The following is a 25,873-nucleotide window of genomic DNA, read 5'->3' on the forward strand; positions in this document are numbered from 1 at the left end:
ACACCACACTAAGCGAGACACTACACACGGGGGATTGGGACGGGCGTGCACAATGTGTGCCGCTCACGTCTTCACCGTGCGACTGAAGCCACCACATGTCTATCTTGACATTTGGATTCCAACGGCAATTTAAAGCCACTTCCAGCATTGAAAATTCAATTTCAATATAAAAACATTGGATTTAGATATCATAAGTTGATCTTACATTTGCTTAAATGTCAAATGTACATATGTATAAGTCCTGCCGAAGTAGGACAAATGTCACATGTATGAAATTTAATATAGAATGATTCAAATTGAGAAATAATGTATGTATGCATAAATCAGACATGTGTTGGATTGCAGTCGCACTGGTGAAAATCTTAAAGTTCCACAGAGGAGGAACTGATTTAAAACACCAAAAATCGATTTCATAAAAGCAAAACTTAAATTTTAAATGAATAAAAATTTTACACAGCGAAGTGAGTTAAAACTGAATAATTATAGTAAATAGAAAAATAATTCAAATAAGAGGAGTCATGCGTATGCCAAAAATCCAATTTTACATCATGCAAAGTGAGATATCTATATCCGTAATACTCCTCCAATGTTCAAAGAAATAAATAATTTTCTTAATGTTAATTGCAAAAAGTGTTAATAATTGACTTCTTATTGAATTACTAAACTATGTATTATAATAATATTAAATTCATCCATATAAAAACTTAAGTTTAGAAAATTACTTAAAATTCATCTTAATGACTAATATTTAATTTAAAAATAAATGTGACCAAATAATATCAATGAGAAAAAAAAAATTATAGAAAAATCAAAACATACGTCATTAAGATATCTATCATATTTTAATTTTTTTTTTTAATACTTAAATACTTGAGGAGTTGCAGATAATGAAAAACCTAGATTGATTAAGTGAAAATATTATGTAGATATAACATTTAGAACAAAAAAAAATGTCAATTAAATTTTTAGGTGATGTTAATAATACCACAGAAACTATGTAACGTGTTAAAATTTCTATGAGAAGAAAAAATGAACCAATTTATTATGAGCGAGTGGTTAAGTTAGAGATATGATTTGAACTTACAACTGTAGGCATTTGTGCAGGCAGCACTTGACCAGGCGCAAGGCCCATTTGTTGCATCAGGGCATTCTTCAGAGCTAAGTGATTGCGACCGTTGATCAGCAGCTGGTCTTTCAGGTGTTGTGGGGGATGGAAGTACTTACAAGGTGGCTTCTCGCGATTACACCGACCCTGAAAAAGACAACGAAAATCCATTAAAAAAATTGCACGACATATTATACCATAAAATCATACATACATGCCAGCAATAAAACATAACCAAATTAGATTGGATTAGACGGAACATATTGCGCTGACGAAATTTGAGCAGTATATATTGTAGAACCGGTGCGGTGCGGTGGCGTCGCGTCGGTTAGATTAATTATAACGAAGGCGTATATCAATGTGGCATTATTAACTTTAAGGGCAGAGGGAGAGAGTGTTTGCCCGCCGAGAACAAGTAAGAGCCGGCAAACGAGGGGGAGGAACCGAGCCCTTCCCACTAGCGAGAGAGTTTTACAAATGTCCAAAGTTTTGCGAGTAAACTGACATTGGCGGGTCGCCTGCGATATTGTAAACGGCCCCGGCAAATCCCCCAAAGCCCCCGGTACTCCGCAAATCAGGATACACTGCAAACAGCATACAAGGTTTGATTGAGGTCCGTGGTACAGAATGGTTATTGTGGCATGTTCATGCATATCAAATAATAAAATTATTGTTTTGGGATAATTTCGGGAGTGTTGAAATCGAGAATATTTTATCTAACTCTTGAATATATTCGTAATGTTTAAGAAAGAAAATCAGCCATCTTTCGATTTCGTTCATTTTACTGCCTCCTTCCCTATTACGACCTAATCTCGGAGTAGGTGGATAATGAGGGTGAGGGAGTGGTGTTTGAACTGTAAATTGAGAGAGTGATCTGCGGTAAGAAAATATTGGAACAGCCAAATGGGACGAGTGAAACTGATTGGAGATAAGCCACGAGAAATGAACATAAAAATCAGTCATGAATAAGATGGGAGACCCGAAATCTTTTTCTCACACAGCTTCGGCTTCGCCGACTTGAGAGAATCAAGAAATAAATAGAAAATTCTGCTCAGTTTCGAAGGTCGATTGTTTTATAATGGAATACGTAATCATTACACAAATAAAGCATTAAAATTAAATGATTGCTTTTGTACAATTGATGTGTAATCAAATGAAACGGAAATCCGAATGAACGCTGACAATTACGACGCCTATTAATTCCGGAAAATTTATTTTGACTAATTAAAGAATTCAATTTGAAGTTGTATATACATATATATATATATATGAATATTTTGAATTGATGAGTCTATATTTTATATATAAATTCTAAGTTTATTTTTGTTATTAAGATGAGCGGGGAATTGTGGACTATTCCGTTGGAATTTGAGATGACCAAAAAATACATCGAAGTCGTTTTCTCAGGGACGCGGTGGAGGCGATAAAAACAAATGTCAGGGTGGTTCGGCAGTAAAAAATAACAAGGCGTTCGAGTTGTCGCTGAAGGGAGAGGGAGGAAAGGAGAGGCCGAGCCACCCCAAAAAGCAGAAGAGGCACATAGAAATTGTCTGGAATAAATTCACAGAAGGCCTTGCGTTTTATAATAATGTTGTCGACTTTAGGAGCCGCACCTGTCCATCAATAATTTGCTTCCATAAACCACATTTTATATACAGTAGATATTTGGGGAACGAAACCCAAGACAACAACAATAGACGGGTGGCAAAAAAATAAAGAGGAAACGAGGGATTTTCAACTACGAAACAGAATTGGGTTGACACGAGTGCACTCGCAATTACGGTGTCGAATGTGAAGGAGCGAAATAATGAACGAAAGTCCTGCAAGTGCTCTCATCTGCTAATTGTTCCAATTACAACGAGATGTTTTTGTCGGCGTTTTTCTCCACAGCTCTACAATTTGCCTTTTCACATCGTTCAGACGTCTCTTTTCACCTTTTCTTTCGTGCCGTTTACTTCGGTGTTAAGTCGCAGTCGGCCCTCCGTTCACTCGTCTGACTGTTCAGTAAAAGTCGCAATAAAACGAACAGAGGTATACGCACAAAATGATTCCGAGGTACATATAAAATTTCACAAATAAAAATCGCGACGTTACGATATAAACCGAGATAGACGTCGGAGCAGTTTGAAAACGGCATAACAAAGGGCTGTTAAAGCGACATAGGAAACGTCTCTGAAATTGATAATGCGCTGGGTGCCATTATGGTCGACACGGAATTTTCCCGGGGCAGATTTATCACCTGTACGAGGCGTTGCGTGACGCTAACGTTGGCTTGAATTAATTGTGACCTAGCGATGTTACTCCGGATACTGTCGAGCAAAAACTAATCCGCCAAGTCAGGCAGAAGTCCTCGCTCATTCTAAATATATTATGTGATACTTTTTAGAAACAACTACATATATAAGCACATGTAAGTAAAGTGAACTCATAGCAATTTTGAAACACAATAGGGAAGGTAGAAACCGCGTATGGATAGCTAGCTGCCATCGTTTCAATCTGACACAAAATTCCGATGTAAATGATTTCGTCAATGATTAAACTCGCGGTTCAAAATCAGATCAGAAATTTTGGAGGGGCAGGAATGTCATTGAACTAACAGATTGAAGCTATTAAAAAGGCAGCAGTATACGATTGAGAGGTCCTGGGTTCAAATCATACATACATTGTATGATTTGAAACGGTTCATCATAAATTGGCTACCTACCATATACTGTTACCATTGTCTGATTATGAATTCAAATTTACATATAATATATAAATTTATATATTGTTTGATCATTAGTGTCGATTTGGTAAAACCTAGGCGCAATTTGTGGCAAGCTTGAACAAGATAGAGTCAATTAAAATGTGGTGTTACCGGAGGATATTAAAGTGTTATTTGAAGGAATATATAATATGAAGAACGAAACTGTCCTCCATCTGCTTTACAAAAAGAGAGAGCTTCTTGATACGGAAAAGGGCCGAAAAATGGAATATTCTGCTACGTTATTCGTGGCCCCCAAAGAATCGGTTTCTATAGACAACCATGGAGAGGAAAAGTACAGGGCAAACGGTAGCTCGGGAGAAAGAGGCCCTCTTAACTCTGGAACATCAGATCATGGATGAGACTCGGAATCGAAAAATTGTTTCGGCTTGCTCATGAAGTTGGTTTTCTTATATGTAATGTACACATATTAAATAAACACAGTTGAGGAAATGATACGGAAAAAAACTGACTATTTATTATTGTTTCACTCGTTGATGCACTTGAATTTGCCAACTGTGAAAGCATATTGAGCGCATAATAAACCTTAGTTAACCACTCACATTATTATACATATAAAAGGAAACAAAAGACTTGTGAAGGGTTACCTGTTCCCACGGTGGGTTGTTGAAGTAGCGCCCTTAAAAGAGAACCGACATATGTACATATTATTATACTAAGCTTGCACAAAGTTGATTGAAGTAAAATATCAACGGAAAAGCTCGAAGTTTTGTACACAGTTATTCAATCAAACACGAACAGTCTTCCAATAGATTGCCCCAACGCGACGAGTGTACTATACAGAATAAGAATTATTTATTAATTATTCAAACAGGTATCTATGTATGTATTTTCAAACGATTGATAGCCACAGATACATCTATGGACACATTTGTGCAGCATTTCCTAATCAGCAAAATCGAAATGATGAATAACTCAGATTTTTGCGAAAGAAATAAATAGGACAGGGTTGCCAAATTGTTGGAACCGTTTAAATGAAATCAGATAAATTGGCAAACTCTGATAGGAAACGATAAACCTCGGAGTTACACATCCAAGGTGTGGCCAGCAGCATACGGGATAGAACCAGTGACCACACAATTGAAAGCATTACATGCTAGCCATTGATCTATGCTGCTGGTCGGCGTCGGTTTAGTGGCACAAAGCTTCAAGTCAAAAAACTGTTAATGCAACTCAGTAAATTTCAACATGTTATGTCGTTTGAAATAAAAACAAGCCGATTCGTATAAGATTTATTTTTGGCGTAAATTAAAGATTTCAACACAAATTAAGTTAGTTGTGTCATTTCTTGTTACTACAAAAATACTTTAAATGAATACACATTTCATATATTTGTTAGTTTAATGAATAATTATTTAGGTCACAAAAAGAGAGCTTTCAAAATTCTTGATTTTCGATTTTCTCAAAACAACGATTTTTGACTGAAAGCTTTCTGCCACTAAGCCGAAGATATGTTATATGTAATATCCAGTAAGCATTGCAATACGATTCGGATATTTTCTTGTGAAATAATATTGTTAGAAGTAATTAAGAATTACCAGGGTCGTATATTGTATTTCGAGAGTGGAGCAAGTGGCTTTTTGCCTAAACGTTAAGTTGGAGGGTGTGTGGCCGGCAACAGAACCGGATAACCGGAAGGGATGCCTCGTGAAATTAATTTTCCGCTTAAATTTCTCTTCATCTCCCTCGCTCTAGTGCGAGGTTCGGTAGTAGTGCGACTTCGTTCTCGAACATTGCGAGTGGAGAGTGGTGTTAAGTCTGGATGAGACAAAGCATACATTACAGAAGAAAGTAAACATATGTACATATGTAATGTAATGAAATAAAAATACGAGACGGAAAATTACGATGTGGAAAAACTCAAATCGGCAGATAAAATTTCAGGAAAAGTTGAACAGTGGTTGGAAAGCCGAAAGCTGGCGACGAATGTCTATGTATTGTGTATGTATGAATGTATACAGTCGGTGAAGGAAGGCACAATGGAAAATGCATGAAAAACAGAATCGATTATCCGTTCGGTTGGCCGGATACGGCGATATTCAAATGGACGGTGGCGGTATGGGCAGTGATTGATGGCCGCGACGATTACTACGCGATACAGGGGAAGCCAACTGGGGTTCGCGGTCGTGCACTATTTCATTTCAAATGCACTACAAAAACGTCTATAAATACTTTTGTGAATATTTATAAGTGTTGCGGAATTAGCCGAGTGGCATTTTGCGCATGAGGAAAGGCGATCGATTCGAATGTGTATCATGGAATACCATTTTGGCATTGTGCACGAGCAATGGAAGTCAACCGCAATGTGACATTTGCAAAAAGCCTGCTGCGAAAATCCTAAGCCTCTTTGCCAGTCGGAGATCAGCTGTTGGTTGGGCGAGCGTGGGCTTAAAGAAAGCTCGACTGCGGTTTGTGTCCAATGTATTGTACGTATGATGTATAATATAATATAATATATGCCGGTTGCAAAACAGATTTGTAAGCACACTTGATTATCCGGGGTAGTGATGGTAAGGGGGGCACGGATACTTAAAAACTAGTAAAAAAAATTTAGTTCAGTTTCAACGATAACATATTTCTAGTACAGAACGATAGAAGAGCTGTAGTTTTTGAGAATTTATTATTTACATGCATTGCCACAATAACGCATGCAATTCCCGTTCCCGTTTCTCGATGTGCTTCGATAAGTAAATGTTTCAGTTTCAAATTAATACTTAATAATCAAATTAAAATACAGTAATGATAATTTTTTGGAAAAACGCAGGCGGCAAACACATTTGAAATTATTCAATTGTTTGTTTATTTTACCCTGTAAGGCAGGTGGTGAGGCGAACACATTTGAAATTGTTGTTTTGCAATGCCACTCATTCCCGTTCCCGTTTTTGGGCGATTTTGTTTACAAAAACCATCGCGGGTATGCACACAATAACTCATGTAAGTTTCATCGCAATCGGTTGAATGGTATAGGTACGCATACGTGAGAGACAGACAGACAAACATTGATTTTTATATACATAGATGAGAGCTTATTATACTGCTGTATTCGAATCTGTATTGGCCGATTTACTTTAATAAATTCTCAATAAACGTCAGTGTCGTATTGTGATTGATGCAATTGATAATTTCTAGATGTTTTATTGATATTTAAAATCCATCAAATAAAAAAATTCAAATATTTCACTTGCCTATTCACTGATTTATATCTACATTTGCGAAAATTTTCCTCCACTATAGAATGAGTGTTAATCTTTACTAAAGGTTAAGATTGAATTGATAGCAAAGGTCGTAATTTTCATTAGGAAAGACTTAAGAAGACGAGCTGTTGACGTGCAGTGCTGGTTAGTATAAACTGACCTTTCAATATGTTAAAATTTTGCTAATATAGATTTAAAAAAAAATTGGATTTCCGCACCCGTATAATCGAGATTATACCTATACATACATGTATTCGATTTTCAATTTTTAATGATGGTATCGTAAACGAATTAGAATGCAACGTAAAAAAAAGAAGAGTCGTAAAACTGAAAGATTTTAAAAGTGATTTAATATAAAAAACAAAATAAAGTATAAGAAGCTGCGCAAAACGGGACGGGGATACATTACTTATTTAAATAAACAAGTTCTAGCGGAGGAATCTGTTGGGGAAGAAAAGCGATAAAAGTGTATTCAAGGTGCACGTTCAAGTAGTCTTACCTAGAAGAAAAGTTTGAAAATATTCTTGAAATAAAATCCTCAGAATTTAGATAAACTAAATGTATATGTATCTGAGTCGGCAGTGCAAGGAAGAAAAATGACGGAAATACTTTGTAAGGCAACAAATAAATTCTCGAGTCAAATATGTAAATAAATTTGTGTTATAAAGTAAATAGATTTGAAGGAAGTGGTAAAGGGGAATTCAAAGAGTCCAAAAAATTCTGTCCCTATAATGGAGGCAGGTGGTTCACTAACGAATTCCATAAGTTTCCATTAAGAGGCCCGCAGCCGGCGAAAATCCAATTCGTCGGCAGTCGGAAAAGTCAGAGAGCGAACGAACGCTTTCAACTCTCCACTCTCGCTCTTATTTAATATAGATATATAAAGAAAAAAAATGAAATACTTCAAATTAAATGCTTCCCCTTCTTTATCCGACGCTCGACTGCGAAATTAGATGAAGGTGTTTCTGCAATGCCGGAAACTTTAGCTTGTTTTTACGCCGCGGATGGTAACTTAACAAAGCTTCATCAGCCGAAACTTTTTCTATCTCATAAAATTACCTACACTTTTCGCATTACTTTTAAAACGAAATTCACGAACGCGTCTATTTGAACAGCAGTATATACCATCGGGTCGATTTAATTATGATTTTTGGCCTTTCGGAGATATGCAGGTCGACGTTAACGGTTTAATTTGGCAGTCAATAGTTTAAGGACACGGCCAAAACGAGCCTCGAGAGGGTCATGACGGCGCCAACACAGCAGGACAACGTAATGAGTCATAATTCGGGAGGGCGTCTAGGGACGAGGACTGGACCAGGACGAGGATAGTCCAGACAGGTGTTGGCTACGAGGCTCACAACGCTCGTAAAATTAATCCGTCGATTATTATGCAACTGCAATATGTGACAATTAGCAGGCCGGAATTAGATTTAAGGGGAGGCGTGCATAGATTAATCGTATGTACCATGTAATATGTAGTTGCGAATTGATACGTTAGAATTCGCTATATAAGTGAATTTTTTTGTAAAAATGTTGAAAATCGATCATCGTTCTGCTAGTGTTGCAATATAGCTGGGGTGCATCCATCACGACCCGGTGCAGTCGGTGCATGAGTAATGACACGTGCACACGTGTCTCTCTCTCGTTCATACCGACTGCATAATACAATTTTTGCACTTCGGGTGAGCCATTTATCTGGGGAAAGTTGGCGCGGAAACATTTTCTGAATTCAGCGGCAGCTTTTCCGCTGAATATATCGCGCCAGTCGAAAGTGCTGATTATGCAAAACATTTATTATCCGAGGACAGAGGCAAAGCTGGATTTTTTTAAATTTAACAATAAATGCAAACACAACACATACAAATACTATATGGAAGAAAATTGATTTTTCGTATGTTATGTAAAAACTTTTATTTAACTTGTATGTAAATATACACAATATTTACTTGACATTTTTATAAGAACAATGTAAAGTAAGTGTGTATTGATAGCATCGTCATCGAAAAATATCATAGTGCTGTAAATCAACCGTAGATTTTTTCAGTAAATCCTAGCATTTACTATAACGAGGCGGTAAAAGCCCGGAAAATGTTTTTATTTTAGGATTTTACAAATTGTTTTTACAATATATATATTTGATAATTGCGTATTTAAAAGTGTACATACACACACACGCAAAAAGAAAATATTTGGACTTTGAGAGTAACATATGAGTCGTTATATTTGAAAGTGGCGAAAGTCCAATTTTCAGTTCCAAAAACACTTTCTAATTGACTCAATTCACAAATTGCTAATACTATTGTAAATTCGGTATGTCCAGAATGTCGAAAAAGCAGAATAAACGTATAACAGGCTATCAATATTTCTAAATATATGTAGTTAAACGCAAAACATTATATTTAATTTTTGCGAAATATTTCTCGAAATGAAGAAAGTGGACTTATGCCACTTTCTAAATTATAACGGCTCATATTTATAATACCTAGGTATATCAACGTAGCTCATTGGTTAAGCCACTGTACACGAGTAAATATGTAAAGGGTTCAAATTCCGGCCGGAATCGAGTAATTATTCGATTTATATACGCTGCTGGCAAAATCTGGATGGTTATTAAATCCAGTTCGACCGTCTCTGTTAGAGTTTGCCATTTTAACCAACTTAATTTTTGTGATGGATCCAATAAAATAGACATCCTCTCCGTTTGTCCGAATTTCTAAATCCGAATTTGTTGATTGTTGAAAATATACCTATGTACATTGTAGAATGTGTTTAGTATGTATGTATGTACAATTTTGGGCATAGGTTTCGTTATTAACTATGGTAAAAATGGAATATAATATACGTATGTGTTTCAGACAGGAATAAATCAGGATTTGAATTTAATACAAAAGGTATTAAAAATTGTATTACGTAGTATTTTATATTAAATAATAAATTTCAAGAGAAGGATTCTAATATATGTTCCAATATATATTATGTGTCTCAATGGTGATATAGAGAAATCTCTCGCGCGTAGAATAAATACGCCCCGTAAAAGAAAAGAAAGGATGAGAGTAGAAAATGGGAAGAAAGAGATATATTGACGCATTAGGGTTGCCTACAACGAACTATAGAGGCAATATCATGAATCTAAAGAAATTGGCTTCCGGGTCAATAAAGGTTAATCAGCGACTGAAACACAATAGCAGTTATTTTTTCAGGCATCTTAAACATTTCGTTTAAGGTAAACGGCACGTTCAGTTCAGATGATAAAAACGCCACACGAAAATCCACAGGGAGTGGCGTCGCGTCGCTGGAAACGAATGGGGAATTAGTTTCGAGCGTAAAACGACACCTCGCCGGTTTGGTACGACACCATGATTTCGAGAGGCTGTGCGGTATTACTTACAGGGGTGGCGAAGTGAGTGGAAAGTTTCGGGGAGGACTTAGCGGCAGACTACGGCGGCGGGGCAGAGTCCCACCAACAACAGCGATAACATAAAGAAACGTTGGGGGCCCCCGGGGAACAGTCCGTGCCGTAAAGTATGGAGCGGCCGCCCCCGGCGAGGGCCCCCCGCGCCACCTGCCTCGACCGACACTACATCACGCAGGTAACGCGCGATAACGCTGATAACGCGCCCACGACCCTGGATTCACACGGTCATACTATGTAACTCTCCTACCCACTCACACTGCTTAGTGTCTTTTCATAAACCGGACAAGTATACGACCGACCGAAAATTTCGTGGAAGAAGGGCTCGCATTAAACAGAGTCACTTTGGCGTGCCCTGTACTTGCTCGAGCGAGCACTCCTTGAAATTATATCCGTGTGTAAGCTCACTGCGTATCTCAGTCGGTGATCAATAGTAATTTGTTTTAAACTTTACTTTGAATATCATGCCTTAAACTTTTCGTAGTAGGTAGTCGCCATTTGAAGCGTTAAGATCACCGAAAATAAGATTATATGAAAATGGTTCAACATTTCAGGATCAGTTCCATGTGTACATATGTATATTGTAACAGTCATGTAGGCGAAGGAAAATGGTACAACAACGTGACGAATATCATAGTTTTAACTTTTGGTAGTAAGTAATAGCCATTTAAAGCGTTAAAGATCACTGAAAATAAGATTATATGAAAATGGTTCAACATTTTAGGATCAGTGCCATGTGTACTACATATATTGCAACAGTCATACAGGTGAAGGAGAACGGTATAACAACGTGACGATCACTTTGATTTTTCGGGAAATTCTTACGTTTTGAATATCCAATGAATGTTACAAAAGGAGAATTCACAAGTAGATTGTTATTGTTTTCGGGAATTAATAGTTGATGCAATCAAAGAAGTATGGTAAGCTGTATGTTCGGCATAACGGGGAGAGATAGGAAACGGAATACGTGAGTGAGAAGTATGACAAGGGTAGTGGATATAGTGGAAAGAGTGAAGATATTGAAATGGCAACGAGCAGGTCGCTTAGAAGAATAGAGACAAGAAGTGGTAGAATCGTACCCGAGAGAATGTGAAAATGCCGCAAGGAAGATGAATAGACGATATTAGAAAAATGTATAGGGTGAGATGGATGAGAGTTGCGCTAAACAGAGACGCATGGAAGCGTGTTGGAGAGGTTTTCATCCAACAGTGGATGGTGAATGATGAAATTTGCTTAAATCTGGCGTATATATGTAGACTGATACTGTTACCTTATTATTGTATTAGTATAAAAAAGGCAGGTGTTAAAATGTCATATATCCAATGTCTTTATATATGCGAGCTAGTTTTATGGTTTCGTGTAGGTACAAAGTATGTACATTGTGTATTGACGTAAAACTACATCTTTTTATATAAGCAATAGCTGCTACTGTCTTTAAAATGGTTATAGATTTGGGACTATTTTGTCATAAAAATGACGTTTTGTAGTCATAATAAATAGCGGACCTGGTGATTACAGGCAGTTCGCAGTATTGCTTCAATGTTATGAAATATCGTTATCTCGGCTATTCTTGATATGACCGTAATAAAGGAAACTATTGTTAATTCCAATGATATTCACAAAGCAAATGTACAAGTCAATGCGGCAAGGGTGAAATAAGTGAAACTTTGCAAAACAGCAAGTCTGGTATATTTTTGGGTAGAAGTTAAATTGATATTACAGTTTTGTATCTTTATGTGATGTATTTACTAATGTAAAAAAATGATAGCTTTAATTGTTAAAATGGTCGAAAAATAAAAAAAATATATAAAAAGGGAATGTGTGTGGCCATTGAACGAATTTTACAATGTTCAAGTTATTATAGGTGTAGGTTTTTGACTCGATTCATTCAGAATTACAATTATGACGACAATTGCTGTTGTTTTTTATTATTATTAAATAATTAACTTTATTTTCATTTATGTATCAATTTATTTTCCGAACCTACCCGTCGAAATATCAACGGACACAACACTAGTTAAATATAAATATGGCAGGAGGTATAATTGTCTACGAAAAGAAAAAAACAAAATGTTTAATACCAAATAAAAGGGGTGAAATATTTTTTAAATTTATATAAACAAGATGGAAGCATTGAAACTTTCGCGGGAAATATCGTTAGAAAGTAAACGGCAAAGTTGTGTAAATACGTGCTAAGATTTATTTGAGAGTAATCCGATTTGAAATATATTTACGGAGAATTTGGGTAAAAGTTGATGGAATTTTAGATCGGAAAACGAACTCCAAGAGGGTATTAAATGAATAAGCAATTGTGAAAAATACGTAGAAATAAAATAAAAAAACCAACCAAGGAATAGAACGATAGATTTAATATTTATCAAAATATATGCACATACATTTTACACAGATGTAGCCGTATTGAAATATCGAAATGATAACACAAAACACATATCCCGTAAAGCGGGGTGTTAAGGTTACAATCAACTATGGAAACAGTATTAACGTGTCTCGTTTACAGCTCAATGTAGCAATTACGACGTTATAAAGGAGAAATGTAGGTGTACACGAGTAAACAGCGTATTATATTAAAATCGTAAATACCCCGAGCGGGATAATGTATTAATTTTATTACGTCGGAGAAAACGTTGGAAAATTGCAATTCTGAAAACAATGGGTTTTCTCCGACGATCCTACTTACCTACGACCGTCTCGGTCTATTCTCAGATATTATACAAATTTGCGCACGGATAGATCGCATATTGAAAAGTGATTATGTCGTTTCGGCAAATTAGCCGAAGGAACACGGTCGAAGTTCAGCAATAAATAAATTGTTAATGTGGCAATGTAAGCTCCTACACGGTGGTAATTTAGTGGTAAAATTTTACAGGAAAATGGACGAGGTCGGAAATTTCCATTGTATGTTAATCGAAAACGATCCCGGTTCTAGTATAATATACGGAATATCACTTTACATTTTAAAATATTATACAAATGAGTAGACTGAGCATTACTCGGTTAATAAGTGATGATAAAGAAGATGATGAATTTATTTACATCCTGCATTTTGATCACAAATACGCCTGCAAGGCTCATAGTCTTCGTAAACCAGTTACAAAAATTATTTAATCTTTAAAATGAGTTTTCCCAATTTCATACTTTTCGACAAATATACAAACATATATACAAGATTAGCTCGCTTGATATTATATGATAGGATACGACTGAAATAAACAACGCGCATTATTGTAGCATCTGCTAAATTCGAAGATACGATTACCAGCGATAAGAAAATCGCATATTCACATATTGCATGACGGCTTTCGTCGTTGGCTAAAAGGATCGTGCAATAAAATGCAAAGTATATTTTTGCATGTTTTAGACGCACATACATAGGTACATATTATACGGCGAATATGTGCGCAGTTGGTATTTTGGCGAATAAGGCGTTAGATTTTCGCATGGCAGGGGACAATCTTCGTGCTTCGAACGCGACAAATTAAATTTGGGTAATGTGCGCCCGTCACGCAGCGCCACTGTCGGGTCAGGGCTGTCAGCACACAACAATCATATCTGCGATTAAACAAGCAAAATTCCGTAGATTAGTTTAGTCATCCGTGCATGTGTGTGTGTGCGTAGTGTGATGCTCCATTGGGTGACTATTCAGCGGAAATTGTGGGATCGTTCGTAAAGGGGACAATGTTTGCTGAGTGAGGCCACAGAACGAGTGCAGCTTTTTTTTTGTAAATCGTTCTTGGCTTGTTTTTTGGGATCGACTAGCGAGTTGTATTTAGAGTTTAATGGCATACCTCCGGAAAACAAACACGGGAATAAAACCGTGCGGGCGGTGGTGGCGCGCTAAGGGTCAAGTACGGAGCGGGATGGCTCCCTAGGGGTAACCGGCGGGCCAGATGAAATAAACAGGTATGGGGTCGAGATGGGAATTAGATAGGCAAGGTATCTTTGAAAATTCGCGTTGCCGATACGATAAGAAAATAAGGAAGGAGGAGAAAAAAAAGAAAGAATACGGCAAGTTTTGTGCGCGATATTTTACGTAGGTAATTCCGGAGAAAAGGATTCCTTATCCGTCCAACTGCTTACCATTTTGTTCACAATTTAAGCTTTAAAATGTGAACTCCATATTCACTCGAAATGAAAAATAATCGTATTCGCTTCATAAAGTGGTAATACATATTTGATTTCTACCGACGCTTCTTCTTTATATAATGTTAAAAGAAATATCGCAGTTGGGGTTTTATCCAGTAGTGTTTAAGAGGATAGAAACAATATTCAGATTAGTTCGAATTTTTTTTATGTAAGGTACCCATAGAAGTATTAATATTAAAAATTATTGATTGTGATGTGATGTTTATAGTTTATATTATTATTTATAATTGCCATCTTATACCAATACTGTATTTTTTATTATATTTACCATGGTGCCATTACGAATTTTGTCCCATGGCGACACCTATAGCCAAATTTGTATAAATTTATAATTATAAATTTGAAATTATATTCAAATAATGGTGACAAATGAGGGTAGGTTGTCGATTTTGGTGGAACCGTTTCAACAATGAAATAAAATAAATTGGAAAACTGATAGGAAACGATGGAATCACATATGTATATATGTATTAGGGTACATCGAAAACACCGAAATTTGAAATTTGGCAACGCTTCTAGTTGGAAAAGACGTTCTGTATTATAGAGAATTCGTAAAAAATAAAATAAATATTCTAAAAAATATATTTACACTGCCGCCAGGTCATTCAGGTTTGTGAAAAACGTAAATTTTACCGATATTCGAAGGGTTTTTTTTTATTATTATAACTGAGTTTAAATTAACAGAACAAAACGTCTTTTCCAACTTCCGAACCGTGTTTCCGAACTCCAAAATTCGCTGTTTTTGATGTACATAGGTACCCTAATGTATATACGAAGTATCAATATGTATAGTTAAGTTTTGTGATTATAAGAGAATTATTGAAAGTGATTTTTAAAGCAAAAATTATGTTTATATGTATGAAACAGATAAAATTAAACATACAAAAAAAAAAACAATAGAAAGCTCCTAGTTAGATAGGGAAAATTTAGTATATATATATATAATTTATATTCATGGAACTAGCCAAAAAGTAATAAGAAAAGATCCTTCAATAAATGTGGCTAAAATAAAATAGCAACGCAATTTTTTTAAGTAAAAGAATAGTCCACGTCGGATAAATGCGGAAAGCTGTTAGTAAGTCGAGGCACGATTTTAGGGGGACTCTTCGGCAGTCGTCTCACTCCAATAAAATGGCGAATTATCATTAAAGCGAATCAAGGAAGAGAGGCGATAATTAAAACGTAAAGTGGTGTGTCAGCTACGTAGAAATTCGATTGGCGAACTCGAAGGCGTTCAAAGGTGAAATATAACACGACGTTCATACGAATACGTACACTGTCTAAATAGAGGTGAAACGGTAAGTAAGGGGTTTGAGGCGGTGTGTTTTTGCGAGAGGATTCGTCAGGTCGGAGGGGTGGGTGGGCGGGTGGAGACAGAGAGCAGATGAGGTCCTGGATGGTGAGGAGTGCGTTCGTCGGAGCAGAATCCTAAGCACTCCCAGCCGTGTCGTTGGGCCATGCTGCCTACATGCATAATGTATTTGACATATTAAACTGGCGAAAAAAACTGACATTGCGACAAATAAAAGAGGCATCCTTCGGCTGAATGTAACACGGCTGGGGCGACAGAACAACGCCAAATGAAGCGGCACTCGGATACATAGTAGATACCGGCCATTCGAAAGGAATAGCTCGAAAACATAAAGCGTACCGGCGAATTCACGGGAAATGTTGCAAAACAAAAAGAACACGGCCGAATGTACCTATTGTATTATATATGTATGGAAGTGTTGAAGTTTTGGAACTTTTTTTTTTGAAAACATATAATACATATAATAGTTTCGAAGCCATATAGAAAGTTCGATCGGTGACGTGGGTATTCGAGTGCGAGGGTCGTATTTGCGTCAGCAATTGCTTATTGACTTTGCGTTTTTCATCTCATTGCACATATTTTACATCTTTTTACTATTTATTTAACCACCTACTATGTAGTAGATGGTAGCCATCATGATAGAGTAGCAGTTATTTTTTTAAATGATAGGTATACGATAAATCGGATTATTACAGCTAAGCCCATTTTTTTGAACATAAGTAATAACAATTCCAAAAATTTTACAAATACCAAAGAGACATCTATGGATAAATTCGATATATACAGCAAATTTTTGCGAGAAATACATACATACATTTATACAGAGTATGTAGGGGGTAGCATAATAATAATAATAATCAACGAAACGGGAGTAGGTTGCCAATTTTGGTGAAACCGTTTCAACAATGAAATCATATAAATTGACAAACTCTGGTATGAAACGATCTAATTGGAGTCACATGCTTACATACATACATCTAGAGCTTCAAAAAAACTGCCGGAGCTGTTGTTGTCAAGCTTTTTACAGAAGAAATTTATGTATCATTTAAATATGCTATTTTTTATATTCTGACGAATTCTATGAACATGGATTGTCATTATGAACGCATGGATATTGTTTCGTCTAATTGCTTTTGAAACATTAAAATCAATGTGAAGAAAGATGCCGGAACGCCATTCCATCATGTTACATGACAATAAAAACCCTGCATATATTCAAGGTCTGGTAAGCAAACACCGGGCCAGGTATCGAGCTCATGACCCCTAAGTTGAAAGCATTAGACGCTAACCACTGACTGAGCTGCGTTGCTGGTTAAATTATCAACTAATCAGCAACGTTCAGTTTTTTTTATATTTAATAAAAATATATTCACGTGGGTTAGTTCTATTAGACAGAATTACTGGAAATAAGCTTACTTATGTGTACATATGTATGTATGTATGTATAATAGCCGCCGTAATCGATATGTAATTTTTCTCTCAATACAAGTTTATCGTGTACGAATCAAAGGTTATTGAAAAAAATCTGCAAAGAAGCTTTTTCACGTTTATTTTTATTTTTGCTGTAATATAATTCATATTTTCTTCAATAAATAAAATGTTTCCGTTTAAAAATGAATATTACACTTATTTGCTTTCATCGTATTGAATTACGTTGTATTTAAACAGGTACATCGAATGCGAAGTATTCATTGAAATATTTCACATAATTGAATTTATTTTATGGGAGAAATTCCAACGGAGCTTTTTTCGAATACATTACGAACGACTTACGGGGTGTTATTTATCGTAATAAAAAGGAAGTGCGCCTTATATACGGGCAATGCGCATAAAAGGAATATTCAAATTGGAAAAACGGAAGGGGTTGTAAATAAATGGTACGTTATATTTCGTATTAAGCAGGCGACGTTATTCGGTAAGACGGTACCCGTTAAACTATAACACAACCATAAAACGTAATCTTGACGAAAAGTTTTTACGAGCTTTTATTACAGCGGCGTCTTTCAGGCACCAGTCGACTTTTCCAACTGTGCCTATGCGAACGTACATAAATTACATATTTATAAGACGCAGAAAATAGTTTGCACTGCAATTTATTATACATACCCACACACACGAGCGGCAGACAAGAGTATATGTTTAACGTCAATTAGTTTGTGAGGAAGATGTTACAAAGAAGAAGAGGGAATTTACGCCTCTATTGGCCTTTCGCTGATTCCTAATTGAGAAAAGTAAGAGGGCCGAGTTTGCTCGTAAATTATAGTTAAGGCTCAACCTTGGCATCACCCCATTACCATTTGTATCTATTGATGATTTAACCAATATGACTTTGATTCGTATATACTAAACTGCTCCAAATTATCGTTTCTATTGTTAAACTTTACACATAAAAAAAGACCATATGTTCGTGGTTATAGCAAATTGGCAAAGTTCCCATACTAGTGTACGCGAAGATAGAATTAAGTCATCGAAATCTGTTTTTTTTTAAACATTCGCGGTATTTTTTAATGTTTCAACACTGGGATTATTTATTAGCTAAAAGACACAATTCATACTGGGTAAATACGACCTGAAAAAATCCTGTGAGTTTTGCGATTTATAAAAAGTGTGAGTTTTAAATGTTTTACCTTTATACGGCCCGTTAATAAGCATTTACACATGAGTGTCGACAATCTGCTTCAACATACCTGGAAAGATAAAAAAATAAAATTAATAAATACTATTACATACAGTAAACTAAACGTATACATATATATTTTATATTTTATGTGAAATTTGCATTTTTGCAGAAAATAATTGTATTTTTATCGGTTCATGATGCGAATACATATATACATATATAAAATTATTATAATCAAATAAACGTTAAAACTTCGACATATAATTAATGACGAGTTTATTAATAGTAAATATTTTCAGAAATTGACTCGATTCTTAAAATAATACATAGCATTGATATACTGTTCGTCGGTTTGTCTGAAAAGTGGGACTGTCAGATTGGGAGGATTAATGAGTTCTTCCACATGCCCACATAGTGATTTCCGAGATTATGACCTAAAAACCCGACTGGATTTTCAATAAGAATATAGCTATTTATACGACAGTGGAGAGTACAGTAAAAATTGATTGCGGATATGGTGTTGTTTTGCGACAATGGCGCAGCCAGGGGGGTAGGGTGGGTGATTTTAATCTAAGGGAAGGTCGACGCACCCCCGTCGGATTCGTAGCAACTGGTGATGGCGCGTCGGCAACTATCGACCGCTACCCACACACGAGCAATACCATAACCTTTCGCAAGCGGCCTGCTGATCGAGTGCCGGCCTCTCTCTCCTAGTATTCAAATGCACGATAAGGCAGCCGCCCGAGGGCGGCAGGGGATGGGGCCGCCGGCGCCACTATGGCGCCGCCGCCCCCGGCGAGACTCGTTGGCGCCATACAACACTGGGTCAGCGCGGACAAGAATTTCCGCAAGTTGCTGGCAGACCCATTGTCGACTGCAATCTTCCAATAAAACTCGCCGATTTAAAAAAAACAGTCTAATTTATTACCAGAACGCAGAATAAATCAAAATTCACAGCTCCACATGTTACAGAATGAACGGTATATACATATGTATAAAAGAATCAGTTCGCGACAGTTGGCCAACGATGCACTAAATCTAATTAAACGTGAGATAAAAATACTGCAAAATTCCGTTAAGTGTTTTGGGATGTCGATATGGTTTAATGGAACAAATAATCGAATCACCATGTGCGGATTATTTCTATCGACATGTACATATGTATTATAGTTGTACCTCTCTAGTTAAGAACGGCCAGAACAATATTGGAAATTATTGTTAAAAGGTTTTACTATAATGCATCACTATGGAAAGATTATAGGACACTTATACAGGACACAAATCTTTGATTTTATTATAAAATTCCAAATGTCTCATGAATTCTACGGTGTATTTAAAATAATGTCAAAGCAGATATGTATGTATGTACATACGTAATCTGTCAAATATTATATATTTTTGACATGAACATTATTTTTAAATGATTCATATTTAGACGGAAATGCCAGATATGACCGTTATAAATCGGCAAAGCAGAATTTTAGTTGTGTCAAAAATTTTTGTGCATGTATTCTAGTATAGAAATAGAATCAATCAAATAATAAAAATAGCACAATAGAAAGTCATAAAATAGACAATGTATTATATATATGTATGTAGATTGGAACTTGACAAAAGTTTCAGCGTATTTGCAGAGTTAGATTTTGCAATGTGTTCTTTAAATAGCGTCGAAATAATAGAAACTTGCGGTATCTGTTTCCGATGCGCCGATTGTTTTGGCAATCAAACGGCTCGGAAATTTAATCGAACTGAAGTTGGAGCGGTTTAATTAGAAAGTTCACTCCTATCCAAGAAAGGGTGCGCAGCACGTATCGAACGATATATTTAAACGGGGGAAGAAGGGTTGCGAGTCTGCTAATGTGGTTTAATGAGGCCCGTAATGAGACAAGAGGGCCAGGGCAGGCGCCAGGTAGGCGCACGCGATAGTACATAATCGGAAAAGCACCTCGCGTGGTACGCTTTTCCCTATTTATGTATGTATGTTTGTACTACCACCTACCAACAACAGTTGCACGTGATATATTATTACAAATTGAAAAAAAAAATCAATGAAATTGAATCAACGTCGTCATGTTAGATAAGTAAACGTTCAAGTATTAATATGTCGGAATAACTGGAGAGATTGGGAGGAAGGAGAGGGGTGGAAGAAGGGTTGCGGAGGATCTGAGGCCCTCAAAAAAAGGTTGAAGTTGTGCAAAAGTGCGCACTCGACTTCGGCCTCCCTAGTGTATTGACGCAACTCGTTCTCCACTGTGTACACAAAGAAGATTTGTCAACCCCCCCATATATACCTTTTCGCTTGGAATAACACATTTGGAAAAATAAACTAATTCTCGCAGATTGAAATTCAATAAGTGTGTATAAGATAGCTAAAATTAAATTCACCATAGCTAATGTTTTGATGTGCTGCGAAGGCATGTGTGCACGGGAATAGCTGCGGGAGATGAAAAAATGTATGGAAATAAGATCAAAGGGAGAAAAGTACGGGAGAAGCTGTCTGTAACGTGACGTGGGGTGGGTGAAAGGGATGAGTTAGACAGCCACGACATCCACGGTCGACCACGTGAACCGCCATCTCATTGTTCACTTCGAGTGAGCTGTGCACCGGCAAACGTGTATTTCCTACGTACGTATTTCACGATTGTGTTAAGTACAATATAAGCTTCATGTATACAAACTGAACTTCATATAAACCAAGTATTTTTAATAAACCACAAAGAACAAAGGATAAAACTATAACAGTAGTGAAATCAATAAAACTTCGCAGTGTTATAAGAACACGTCTAATACGAAATTCAGTATAACTAGAGAAGGGTGGGTGGGCGAATTTAGGGAGGGCGATGGCGCCAGAGAGGCGCGCATACTCCCCATACCGAAACGCAGTATTAACACAGTCGAATTATATTACAGTACACATAAACATCAAAAGAAACTAAAATACTGCTATACTCCACGACTAAAAAAAATATAATTTCATTTTTTTTACACACGGGATATGTAATGTAAATGCTGGCTATTTAGCCCTAAGGGTAAATGTATCGTGTGTACGGAATCTATATGAAGGGGTTTGAACCCGAGGCCGCATGCGGTGTAACGACTCTGTGTAAACGGTTATTGCGTAATACGAACGACGTTCCCTATATATGTAGGTTGTAAGCGAAAAGCTCACCTTCATTTTCAGAGGAGGTGCTATCGTCTAGCAAGGGGTAGCAACGTTTTATGTATACGTAAACAAGCTATCGGAAAGGTTGTTCAGAAGCGACCTGGTATCCCTGCTAGGCACGCCAATAAAAAAAGGTTGAAAATATGTAGAATTCCTAACTATTATATATAGGTTTTGTTTGTGAGCACATAGCATCAAAGGCTAAGGGTGAGATAGAATTAAATAGATGACATAAAAGTTTATGGCTTTATCATAGTAAAATTTGGATGAAATATTATTATATCGTGAGCGTTACAATGGCTACCATAAGCCTGCGATATGTTAAAAAGTCGAAAGCATTTTCAAATTGAAGTCGACGAATAAAGATTTCTAAAAAATTAAAGTAAAAAAACGGAAAGAGCGCCCTGGGATCGGTCGCGGAGTCTGCATTGAAGGATAAGTTACGACCCTTTGTGCAGACTCAGATACCTTAATATTATTTATTATTCATAAACTGAGTGCTTATTTTTTCCAACTTCGTATCGAATCTTCAAAAGGAGAAAATTATTATTTTTTACTTACAATCGATTATAAGGTTGAAATGTTATTATACAGCGTGTATGTAAGTATGTACGTATGTATATATTGACTTATGAAGATGTCTATTTTGAGATGAAGTAGAGGTTGAAAACTAATGAAACGAGAGCCCAGCACAGCGGATAATCGGATGAAGTTTGCAAAGTAATGGCTCGCCGCAATGGGAACAATTAACTGCTGCGGAAACGAGTGTTTGCGCAAACTTAGATTCTATCCCCAGTACGCAGTTTTCTTTCCCAGAAAGACTAGCCCAATTATAAGAAAGGATTTTCGAGTGGTGGAAACAAAGCCCAATCTCACGAAGGAGATAAACAAATCGATCTCTGGCATTATATAATATTTAGAATCCTCGCAGCGAGTAAATAACATAGACCACTTAACTTTGATTTGAGAAAAATATAGTAATGCAATAAATTGTGTGCTTTGAAAAGCGAAAAATAATAAACACAATGGAACAAAGGATTCAAAGAGCGTTTTTAAAATGGAACCGATGCAAGAAAGATGAACGAAAAAAAAACGCGTTTGTCAGATTCTGAAGATCAGTGTTCAGGGATCCAGGATAATAAACCGGTTCGCCAAAACCGTGGGAAGGAGCAGTGCTAAAAAAGAGAAAGATTGGCCGACCGGTCCTCCAAGCCAAGAAAATGTTTTATGACCGATTGTTGTTAATTGCAAACGTTGCACTACATTTTTTTTACAGAAACAAATCATATCTGCTGTATAGAGAAAATAAAAATGAACAAGTGAAATATATTTGGCACGAAAACTTATTTACGAATAAACGAAAATGAGACAATGTTATCTAGTAAATTAATATTATCGAGAATTATGGAGGGCATTATATAAAACAAAGGGGTTTCGTAGAAGAACAAAGAAGGTCATTTGCCAAAGAGGAAACCTTTCACAAGACAAAAGTAAACTTCGTACGTCAGTTCGTATAAGCAATGTTTATGATCGCCAAAACGATAAATTATGTATGTATTTATCCGATGTGTACAGATAGAAAGACTATAACATATAGTAATTATTAAAATTGTAGCCAAATTTTTAATACTGACAAATATCAATGTTGACAAAATGTTATTTTAGTATTATTCGTAAACATTTTGTGATTTGAAAATTTACACGCCAAAATGAAATTACTGTCACAAATTTACTTGATAATATACTAGGCTGTATTTTGATGAAATTTGCATCAGTTTTGACGCAGTGTCACAAATAAGGTAAAAGTTAGCGAAGGTTTCGAGCGACGGAGAACGTATAAATAAGGGAGGATATGGAGTCAGGTGACAGGGGTGGTCACGCGAGGTCGACACGGGGCCACGAGCGATAAAGCGTCATAGGGCTCTAAAACATTATTCATCAAGTACCACAAACATACGATTATTTCGTGTAAACATTATACAGTGCTTGATTATGAGATACGTTTGAATTTTTATTGCATAATATATTATATATACATATGTATGTAGTACTACGTAAATAAATACACTGACCGTTCGACATTCGGAGTAAGTGGCGTGTATTATGATGAAAGGGTGTGCAATATTGGCTAGATAGCCCTTAGGGTTATAGTATAACCCTGTGTAGTTCCGCAGTCGACAGATGGCTCGCTGAGTGGTTGGTACGCGACGAACAGTGACCGGAGGCTGTTGCTAATACAATTTTAAAGTTTAGACTAAAACGTCCATTAAATCCGTACGATAGAATTAAGCCGGAAGTTTAATTAAATCTTGCAGAGAAATTATATTGCGTAATTACAAGTTGAAAATTTCAAGCAGACTCTCGAGTGTAGCACGAATCAAACGCGTTCGGTATTTTTGTTTGCGCATCATTAAGATTGGAGGCTATTAAGCGAGAAGGAGCGGAAAAAGGATAGGAAACGATGCGTCCCGCGGGAAATTCGCAAGAGTTGAGCTGTTGCTGAATTAAAACGACTGCCAGAGGACTAGGATCCGATGTCGGCATTTTCACTCTCGTGCAAAAGACGACTTTGTGTGCAGTTTCAGGAAGCGTTGCAATAATCCATCATTTATTACTCGGTTGGAATATCTGACGAGGAGTCGCCGTTACACAATAAAAGCTGTAGAAAAGCTCTCAAGTCATCCGTTTGATTTGTTTCCGGTGTAGTCGAAGAGGGCTTCGACGTGGGAGACGAGTTTTGGGTGGCATCAGGAATTCTAGAGGCGTGCAGCCACCCATTTTGCCACCCGTCGCACCTCAACCCTCCGCCCCTAACCGAAAGCTGATCAGGTACTTCTTTTTAGTCTTCGTAAGCGCTTCGCGTTCGGTGAACCGCCATTTCCAAAGTGTTCGAGGCATCATACGAACATAATCCCGCACATTGTCAGGATTTACCGGGAAAGCTGATTCATACGAGTGTATACACGTATGAAAAAATAATCCATTCAATGTCAATGCGAAAAATATATAAAATTTTAAACGAGAAGAAATGAAAAAAAAGACAATGGAATGTTACCGCAAAGAGAACGTCGATTGTGAATAAAACAAAGAAAAATTAAAAGCGTAAATCTGTTCGGACGCCAGATGCGCTTCCTTCTGAAACATTTGAGGCAGTTACTCTCACACGCCTCAGGCGAGAGAGGTCTGAACCGGGAAAAATAGCACCCTTTCACCCTCTATGTACGTTTATGTACTACAGACAATTGAATTATATATAACACAATAAAGAACTTTAGTATGCGCAGTAGTTTCTATTGTCACCCCTAACATTACGGATAAAAACGAAAACTATTGAAGTACGAATACATTAAAAGTAATTTTTACAGTACTTTCAATTTATTGGCATAGACGGTGAATGAAATTTCACAAATCAATCACCAGTTTTATCTTAATAATATAAAAAAATAGATGGAATTCTCTGAATACTAAATGCAGAGAGCAATAAAACGAATTTATTGACTCTCAGTACAGCTTTGATTTTATCTAGTGATTTTTAGTATTTGTACGTTACACCTGATCCGTGAAAATATTCTTTCCAAGAAAATGTAAGAAAAACATAAACTTTTTTTTGGGATTTTTCAAAAGTATATGCCGATTTTATGAAATACATATGTACATATGTATATGATAGACCCGATGAAAATTTCATCAGGTGTGTTATCAGTAAAACCTACCTACCTACATATAAACAATATAAAACAGCAATAGAATAATTAATTTATTAATTAAATTAATTTTCAGTAAATATTAATAGCAGACAAAATTTATTAAATTTTTATTTATTTATTTTATTATATACATATGTACATACATATATTCCAGGAAGGCCATACAGATAAACCCCAATGCGCCTTACTGGTCAATTACAAACAATGCAGCATTTTTATTATATAAGTCGCTGAATTACGAGACACTTAAAAACTTGTAATTAACGAGAATATATATATATATATATATATATATATATATATATATATATATATATATATATATATATATATATATATATATATATATATATATATATATATATATATATATATATATATATATATATATATATACAGGTTTTTTTCTTGATTCTCCCACCCAAACTTTAC

At 36.2% G+C, this 25,873-nt stretch overlaps 1 protein-coding gene across 7 annotated transcripts in view; it reads right to left on the reverse strand.

Annotated features, from left to right (window-relative positions):
- mbl (splicing regulator muscleblind) overlaps positions 1 to 25,873 on the reverse strand; it is an 82,736-nt gene that overhangs the window by 18,049 nt on the left and 38,814 nt on the right. For all 7 annotated transcript variants that reach the window (XR_013260906.1, XM_077436072.1, XM_077436071.1 and 4 more), the window contains exon 2: positions 1,085 to 1,252. Coding sequence is in view for 6 of the 7 variants with exons in the window: in XM_077436072.1 (XP_077292198.1) it covers positions 1,085 to 1,252 (168 nt within the window). In the remaining variant the exon portion in view is untranslated. The remainder of the gene's footprint in view (positions 1 to 1,084; positions 1,253 to 25,873) is intronic.

Source organism: Arctopsyche grandis, chromosome 8 (genome assembly GCF_051622035.1).
Source record: "Arctopsyche grandis isolate Sample6627 chromosome 8, ASM5162203v2, whole genome shotgun sequence".
Classification (NCBI taxonomy): Eukaryota; Metazoa; Arthropoda; class Insecta; order Trichoptera; family Hydropsychidae; genus Arctopsyche; species Arctopsyche grandis.